The sequence below is a fragment of the Nerophis ophidion genome, linkage group LG12 (genome assembly GCF_033978795.1).
Source record: "Nerophis ophidion isolate RoL-2023_Sa linkage group LG12, RoL_Noph_v1.0, whole genome shotgun sequence".
Taxonomy (NCBI): Eukaryota; Metazoa; Chordata; class Actinopteri; order Syngnathiformes; family Syngnathidae; genus Nerophis; species Nerophis ophidion.
The window spans coordinates 44,825,220-44,834,342 of NC_084622.1; the positions used below are offsets into that span (position 1 = coordinate 44,825,220).

General features: G+C 43.1%; 1 protein-coding gene across 1 annotated transcript; it reads right to left on the bottom strand.

Annotated features, from left to right (window-relative positions):
- Nucleotides 1-6,664: 6,664 nt before the first annotated feature.
- LOC133563829 (pyridoxal kinase-like) lies at nucleotides 6,665-8,894 on the bottom strand. Its single transcript, XM_061918096.1, has one exon. The coding sequence runs from the start codon at nucleotides 8,706-8,708 to the stop codon at nucleotides 7,770-7,772; it is 939 nt and encodes a 312-aa protein (XP_061774080.1). The 5' UTR covers nucleotides 8,709-8,894; the 3' UTR covers nucleotides 6,665-7,769.
- Between the last annotated feature and the right edge of the window lie 229 nt (nucleotides 8,895-9,123).

Here is a 9,123-nt window from a genome sequence, read left to right on the forward strand (position 1 = left end):
CATTTGTGATTTGGGGCTATATAAATAAACATTGATTGATTGATTGATTGATTGATTGATCCTGCCTGTGCTAACAAGATAAGAGTCTCAGAAAGCTAGCGTACACAAGCTAGCAAGCTACGGAGTTTAATACCACTCCCTCTCCTCGCTCGCCCACACACTCACTGATGTCACTCACCTGCTGCCAGACATTAAAGGGCCACACACATATGCTACTCTCATAACAAAGTGTTTAAAAAGGAGTATGCAAGTTGGACAAATGAGATGCCAAATGCAACCACTTTCATGTGGTATTGGACCGAAAGGAGGACTTTTATTCTCTTCCATTTGAACTTCTATGTCCCACTCTCCCTTGTGGAGGGGGTCCGGTCCGATCCGGTGGCCATGTACTGCTTGCCTGTGTATCGGCTGGGGACATCTCTGCGCTGCTGATCCGCCTCCGCTTGGGATGGTTTCCTGCTGGCTCCGCTATGAACGGGACTCTCGCTGCTGTGTTGGATCCGCTTTGGACTGGACTCTCGCGACTGTGTTGGATCCATTGTGGATTGAACTTTCACAGTATCATGTTAGACCCGCTTGACATCCATTGCTTTCCTCCTCTCCAAGGTTCTCATAGTCATCATTGTCACCGATGTCCCACTGGGTGTGAGTTTTCCTTGCCCTTATGTGGGCCTACCGAGGATGTCGTAGTGGTTTGTGCAGCCCTTTGAGACACTAGTGATTTAGGGCTATATAAGTAAACATTGATTGATTGATTGAAAATGTGGACGTTATCAGCACCACTGTCTGATTCCAATCAATGCAAGTCATCACAATCAGGTAATACACCAACTTATATTCTTGTCTTCATGAAAGAAAGGAACATGCTTGTATTATCATTAAACACCATTAACTTGTTGACAAAAATGTCTCTTTCATAAATAAATAAATATAAATTAAAAATAGGAATGAGGTAGATCTCCTCGACTTGGTCAATTGAAAAGTAGCTCACCTGCAGAAAAAGTGAGAGCACTTCTGCATTAAATTGATCGTTCAGTAGGCACAAATCGTTGAACCTTTACTTACCGATCTCACGCAAGTAATTTGGCTTTGCTGTGGGCTTTCGTTAAGTTTTCTCGGCTGCTATGCTAACTAAACTGTCAACACACAGCTGCGCATGCACAGCGATAGCTGGTGGTGTTTCATAAATTCTGACCGTGCAGCACAATTAGTTCCGCTTAGTAGTTACGTTATAGCGTCCTCAAAAATCCAAACAGATTTTTAAAACCTTTCAAAATCTTATTTAAGACCTTTTATGAGATTTTGGGATCATTTTAGATATTTTAAGGCCTTGAATTCAAATTACTGGATTTAAGACTTTAATACCCTGCGGATACCCTGAAATTATATTGTTGTGCCGGTAGAAATTTTCACATTTTAGCAAACATGAGTTCCACTTTCAACTTGAAAAAAAATGCTGCTGTAAATTGTATATTTATTTTATGTTTTACATATGAGTTGGGAAATTGTGTTAGATGTAAATATAAACGGAATACAATGATTTGAAAATCCTTTTCAACCCACATTCAGTTGAATGCACTACAAACACAAAATATTTGATGTTCAAACTCATAAGCTTTATTTTTTTTTGCAAATAATAATTAACTTTGAATTTCATGGCTGTAACACATGCCAAAGTATTTGGAAAGGGCATGTTCACCACTGTGTTACATCACCTTTTCTTTTAACAACACTCAATAAACGTTTGGGAACTGAGAAAACTAATTGTTGAAGCTTTGAAAGTGGAATTCTTCCCCATTCTTGTTTTATGTAGAGCTTCAGTCCTTCAACAGTCCGGGGTCTCCGCTGTCGCATTTTACGCTTCATAATGCGCCACAGATTTTTGATGGGAGACAGGTCTGGACTGCAAGCGGGCCAGGAAAGTACACGCACTCTTTTTTCACGAAGCAACGCTGTTATAACACTTGTTTTGCTGAAATAAGCAGGGGCGTCCATTAAAACGTTGCTTGAATGACAATATATGTTGTTCCAAAAGCCGTATGGACCTTTCAGCATTAATGGTGCCTTCACAGATGTGTAAGTTACCCGTGCCTTGGGCACTAATACACCCCCATACCATCACAATCCGAATGGTTATTTTCCTCTTTGTTCTGGAGGACACCACGTCCTCTGTTTCCAAATATAATTTGAAATGTGGACTTGTCAGACCACAGAACACCTTTCCACTTTGCATCAGTCCATCTTAGATGAGCTCGGGCGGCGTTTCAGGATATTGTTGATAAATGGGTTTGGCTTTGCATAGTAGAGTTTTAACTTGCACTTACAGATGTAGCGACCAACTGTAGTTACTGACAGTGGTTTTATGAAGTGTCTTTGTCGCATATTCAACTCAATGTGGGTTGAAAATGATTTGCAAATCATTGTATTGCATTTATATTTACATCCAACACAATTTCCCAACTCATATGGAAACGGGGTTTGTACATGCACACACCCACCCACATACACACACACACACTAACTACAATTGTAGTCCAATAACCATTTAAAAATAGCTACTAATTAAATTAGAAGGTACTCCGGCTTCCTCCCACTTCCAAAGACATGCACCTGGGGATAGGTTGATTGGCAACACTAAATGGTCCCTAGTGTGTGAATGTTGTCTGTCTATCTGTGTTGGCCCTGCGATGAGTCGGCGACTTGTCCAGGGTGTACGCCACCTTCCGCCCGAATGCAGCTGAGATAGGCTCCATCACCCCCCGCGACCCCGAACGGGACAAGCAGTAGAAAATGGATGGATGGATGGGTACTCACAGGTCACTCAATACATGAATAGTTTTTTCACGGAATACTTACTTTCACTCTTACTCAAGTAATTATATTGATGACTACTTTTTTACTTTTACTTCAGTCATATTATTCTAAAGTAACGATACTCCAATTTGGGTACAATTTTTGGGTACTCTACCCACCTCTGAGAGTGCGAGTTCAAGAATCAGTCCGAGTTTAAAGAAGGAAACCCCAAAGGATGGCCTGTCATTGTAATCAATCTTTCGGTTTTATTAACTGGCCCGGACATAAAGGCCTTCAGAGTTACTTTAATTTACGTTTAGGGAGTAGATGGATGGGTATAAACAGCCACCTACACACTCAGCCATCGCCCTGTGATAAATGCGGCAGTATGCTAACACCTCCTCAGCATCTGCCACCTCAGAGCAAGATCACCAGGTTTTACCAAACAGTGACAGCCGCTCTAGTGTTCTCATTGTCCCCGCTGGCAGACCACTTCTCCCCTTGTCCCTTTGCATTAACTCTTTTAGACATGGCCGTATCACCCTACGGATGGAAAATAGGGCTTAAAAGGTTCATTAAGATGTATTTTTGTTTACTTTGTAGCCAACTTATGTAGTGTTATGGTAGCACCACAGCTGGACTGACCCTGCGGTTCAAATGCTCTAACCCATAAAAAGAGAGACAGCCAAGTTTTGTCATACGCAGCTCACCAAGACCTTAAAATGTGTGTCTTAAGCATCATCATCTCTGAGAGCTGCCGAGACTATACGCTTAAATGGATTTGAGGGACTTGCTTGTAGTCCAAGTCCCAGGAAAAGCAAAAGAAAGATGCATCTTTGGGAGAGGTGCTCTTGTTGTTCTGCACAGTGTTGGACAAGCTACTTGGGAAACGTAGTGAGCTAAAGAGGCGTTCGAACATTTCCAGATTGGATGGGGTTTCTAAAATTGCCATGAACCGTGTCCCAATGATGGCAGAGAGCCTTTTTCAACTGGTTTTGAACACGGTGCCATCTCAGATTGGCTTGGGAATACCACTAATCTCCCTTTAAAGGTGGTGGAGTCCTCCAACCTCTACTCCGCATCAACCGTAGCTCATTGATGAGCCATTGATTGTTCCATATTTAACCACCTCCATATATTTACCACTTTAACGTAGTGAAGGTCCAAAAGAATAATTTGACTGGTTCACAATTTTATCACGGATCTTGCAGCACAAATACGGAGATTTGCGCTAGTTACACGTGAAAGGTGTTTTGAACACAGCCCATGTTTATTTTTTGTCAGCCCCCCCAGTTCTCAGTGTTCATGGTGGATGACTGACGGATGACCAGGTTTTTTGTTTGGTGTTAACACAGTCTTTGGTTGAGTACGCCGAATTGCCGAACCGCCATTTAAACCGGCAATGCGTTAATTCCCCTTTTAGTTACAAGGTTTTCTACATTAAATGTAGCTTCACTACACTGGAGATACCCACAGAAATTTGGATATCCGCCTTGATATCGGTAGGTTTTGGGTTCAAACCCAGTCATGCCAAAGACTATAAAAATGGGACCCACAACTTACCTGCTTGGCAGTCAGCATAAAGGGTTGGAATTGAGGGTTAAATCACCAAAAATTATTCCCAGGTGCAGCCACTGCTGCTACTCACAGCTCCCCTCACCTGCCAGGGGGCGAGGAGAGTCCGAATGCAGAGGATAATCTCACCACACCCTGTGTGTGCGTGACAATCATTGGTACTTTAAAGGGGAACATTATCACCAAACCTATGCAAGCGTCAATATATACCTTGATGTTGCAGAAAAAAGACCATGTATTTTTTTAACCGATTTCCGAACTTTAAATGGGTGAATTTTGGCGAATTATACGCCTTTCTGTTTATCTGTCTTGTAGCGATGACGTCAGAACGTGACGTCACCGAGGTAATACAGCCGCCATTTTCATTTTCACATTACAAACACCGGGTCTCAGCTCTGTTATTTTCCGTTTTTTCGACTATTTTTTGGAACCTTGGAGACATCATGCCTCGTCGGTGTGTTGTCGGAGGGTGTAACAACACTAACAGGGAGGGATTCAAGTTGCACCACTGGCAAGAAATCTGCCGCCAGACCCCCATTGAATGTGCCAGAGTGTCTTCACATTTTACCGACTATGCTAAGACAGACATGGCACAGAGATGTATGGATAACCTGCAGATGCATTTCCAATGATTAAGTCAACGAAATCACAAAGGTGAGTTTTGTTGATGTTGTTGACTTATGTGCTAATTAGACATATTTGGTCGCAGCATGACTGCCAGCTAATTGATGCTAACATGCTATGCTAATCGATGCTAAAATGCTATTTACGCTAGCTGTATGTACATTTGAAACTAGATACCCACATTTAATGCGAGACAAACACTTACCAATCGACGGATTTAAGTTGCTCCAGTGTCACAAGATGGGAAAGTCCTGATCGTTTGGTCCGCACATTTTACCGGCGATGCTAATAAGGCAGCCATGCTATGGGCCACTTCATTAGGTACACCCATGCTATGGCCGATAGTGTCAATAGCTATTCGCTCAATAGCTTCAGTTTCTTCTTCAATTTTGTTTTCGCTATCTGCCTCCATACTCCAACCATCCGTTTCAATACATGCGTAATCTGTTGAATCGCTTAAGCCGCTGAAATCCGAGTCTGAATCCGAGCTAATGTTGCTATATCTTGCTGTGGTAACCGCCATGTTGTTTGTATTGGCAGCACTGTATGACGTCACAGGGAAATGGACAGTCGCATAGCAAATAGCGAAAATCAAGAAATTTAAAGCTTTTTTTAGGGATATTCCGGGAGGTGTAAAAATTTGAAAAAAACTTCAAAAAAAAGAACAAGCCAAACTGATTTTTATTGTTTTTAACCCTTTTGAAATTGTGATAATGTTCCCCTTTAACTTAAAGTTTATAAGCTACGATTAAACAACTAATGTAGCTTAACTTAATCAAAGCTACTTTTTTTAACCAACAAATTCCAAGTAATCGCTATATGATGCATAAGAATGTGACACAAACAGATCGAGTCAGTTCAATTAATTTTCTAACTTTGTAACTTTACAATAAGTTTATGAATGAATATTTACCCTGTGATGCCTCCAAAGCAGGGATAGGGAACCTATGGCTCTTGAGCCAGATGTAGCTTTTTTAATGACAACATCCGGCTCTCCGATACATCTTAGCTGACATTAATTAACACGATAAACAATGAATAATTCCTCTGGTAATCAAAGTGTTAAAAATAACGTTACAAATATAAAACATTCTCATGAATTTTAATGCATCCATCCATTTTCTAGTACACCTGTTCAAAAAGTCACATCAATGGTAAGAAACATTTTATTTATTATTGGTTAGCTTCAGAAAAACAATGTTAAAATATATATATGCATCATCTGTGATTATGCAAATTATGATACTGCCTCGGCCACGCCTCCACTATGCCCTTAGCCACGCCCCACTACCATAAGTATATTTGCAATCCGTGGAAAACACTGTGGACAAATCATATTAAAAGAGAATAGCCTACAATTTAACATGGATCCAAACTGGGATTGATCAGAGGCCTCTGCCTAGAGCCAATATACAGTAGTGACTCAAAACTGCTAATATTGGATGCCAGTTGCTTTTCTGAACGGATCCAGGTTACACTTGAGCAATCTAGACTCTTTCCAACAACAGGTCTTAGTTTATTTTTATTCTTTTCATCCACAGTGTGTTTTGAGACCGTTATCTTTCAGTCTCCCAGCCAACAAACAGCCTTACAGGCTCAGCGTCTTCCCTGTTGTTTTTTCTCCACAGTGTGACAAAGTGTACTTCTTGAAGCTTGGCCAGTACTGAATTAGTGAATTATATATTTATATTGCGCTTTTCTCAAGTGACTCAAAGCGCTTTACATAGTGACACCCAATATCTAAGTTACATTTAAACCAGTGTGGGTGCCACTGGGAGCAGGTGGGTAAAGTGTCTTGCCCAAGGACACAACGGCAGTAACTAGGATGGCACAAGCGGGAATCGAACCTGCAACCCTCAAGTTGCTGGCGCGGCCACTCTACCAACCAAGCTATTACAGTGTGTAATGTGTTAATAAGTGTAAAAAACCCCCAACAACATTATGATTGGTACATTTTCAGAATGGGCTTGTTCTATTTTTAAAGAAAGAAAACAATATGAGGTCGTCTTTGTTTTTAAGTTATCCTGCCGTGATTTTACCGGACCGGCCCACTAGATTTTTCTCCATGTGGTCCAGAAACTAAAATGAGTTTGACACCCCAGCAGTGTTGAATATGGTAAATAGTGTTTTGTGGCAATTCCAACTTTGACCACAGCGTCAGTTGCCATGCAGAGTGGCGCTTTCCATCCATCCATTTTCTACCGCTTATTCCCTTTTGGGGTCGCGGGGGGCGCTGGCGCCTATCTCAGCTACAATCGGGCGGAAGGCGGGGTACATCCTGGACAAGTCGCCACCTCATCGCAGGGCCAACACAGATAGACAGACAACATTCACACTCACATTCACACACTAGGGCCAATTTAGTGTTGCCAATCAACCTATCCCCAGGTCGCTTTCCATCATTTTCAAAACGATTTACCCCCCCTCTTCCTCTCACGTGAGATCCACCCATAATGAATTCCTTCCCTACTGTAAATCACAACGCACCTATGTTGAGCTCGGACTTGGTAGTGAAGCCTAAACAAGCTGAGGCATGGACAAGCATGCATGATCTTCAAGTACATTTACTAGTCAAGTGTTTTACCCTCTAAAAATAGGTCCTATTGGCTAATTGATTGATTCTAAGACTCTACAGACATCCTAATAGGGAGAGATGCACGGCAGTGATTCTGGAGTGTCTCCTCCGTACAGATAGGTATTGGCCCTTCCCGAGTTTAACACCCGGATGGGAAGATCCTACATTACCTGTGGCAATGTGTGTTTATGAAGCTAAGTCGTTACGGCTGATGTAGAACTTTAGCTTCCACTACGATGGTCGGGTTCTCTATGTCGCCTTTGCTCTGGACCATCCTCAGCTCCAGCTGCGCGGGGCTTGGCCTTTTCCCCGGGCCGGCTTTTTCATTAGCGTAGGTAATGGTGCGCTTGATTACATGATGCATGACGGAAACCGTCTTTTCACAGGCAGCCTTCAGGTCTTTGGGGTGATGGTGTGTCCAGGCAAGCAGCAAGGCGGCAAACAGGTCTCCCGTCCCCACAAATACCGCGTCGACTTTGGGGATGTCCATGCGGATCTTCTGATCGCAAACGCTCCCGTCGGGTTGCGCTATTTTCTGGCTGCCAAGGGCCACCAGGTGCTGGTCTCCCTGTTGTGAAGGCAAGTCAGTGCTCGTGAGGACCACCATCTCAGGACCCATTTTATGAAGCAATTCCATTGCCTCAATAGCATCTTCTATTGTGTGGATTTTTCTTCCAGTTAGTAGCTCTGCTTCAAACTGGTTGGGCGTAAGGATATCCGCCAAAGGCACTACTTTGTCTCTGTAAACTGGCAGCAGTTCCTCCGGGACATACATTGCACCGTGGTCTCCCATCACCGGGTCACAAACATATACCAGACGGGGGTTGGCCTTTTTCAGCTCTTTAATGATGTCCACCACTGTCGCCAGGAAGGACGTGTCCCTGCTGTACCCTGTGAGGATATAGTCATAGTGGTTGACTTTGTTCAGCTTGATGCCCTCGTACAGCACGATGAGCTCGTCGGCTGTCAAGACTTGACCTTTCCAGTGGGCGTAGCCTGTGTGATTGGAGAACTGCACAGAGTTGATGGAGTCCACTTCAAAACCCAGCACCTGCAGAGGGAACGACGCCGACTTATTTCCCACATATCCGCGGACAACGTGACTCTGAATGGACAACACGCGGCATTCCATCTCTGCCATGAGCCCAGCTGCACTTCAGCGACAGCAGAGGAGCACCATTAAAAAAAAACTCTGACACGCTGAAAGCCAAATAGGAAAAAAAAAAAAGGCAGCCAGAACGCCCCCAGAAAGCAGATTATTCAACTCAGGCGGGACTCGCCTTCTCTGATGTCAGCTCAGCGTCATCGTCGGCTTGGACTTCAACTTACTGATGCTTGTTCTGATAATTCCATTGAGGAGATGACTATCCAAGAACAATCAACCAACACAGAACGTCTTAGCCAACTCCTTTTTTCTGGGTTGTTAACTGTTAACTGTTAAATGTTAACTGTCAGGAACTCGCATGGCAGCGGTAGTTGTGACCCGGAGATGCAGGACACAGAAAGACGATAGATAGATGGATAGATAGATAGATGGATGGATGGATGGATGGATG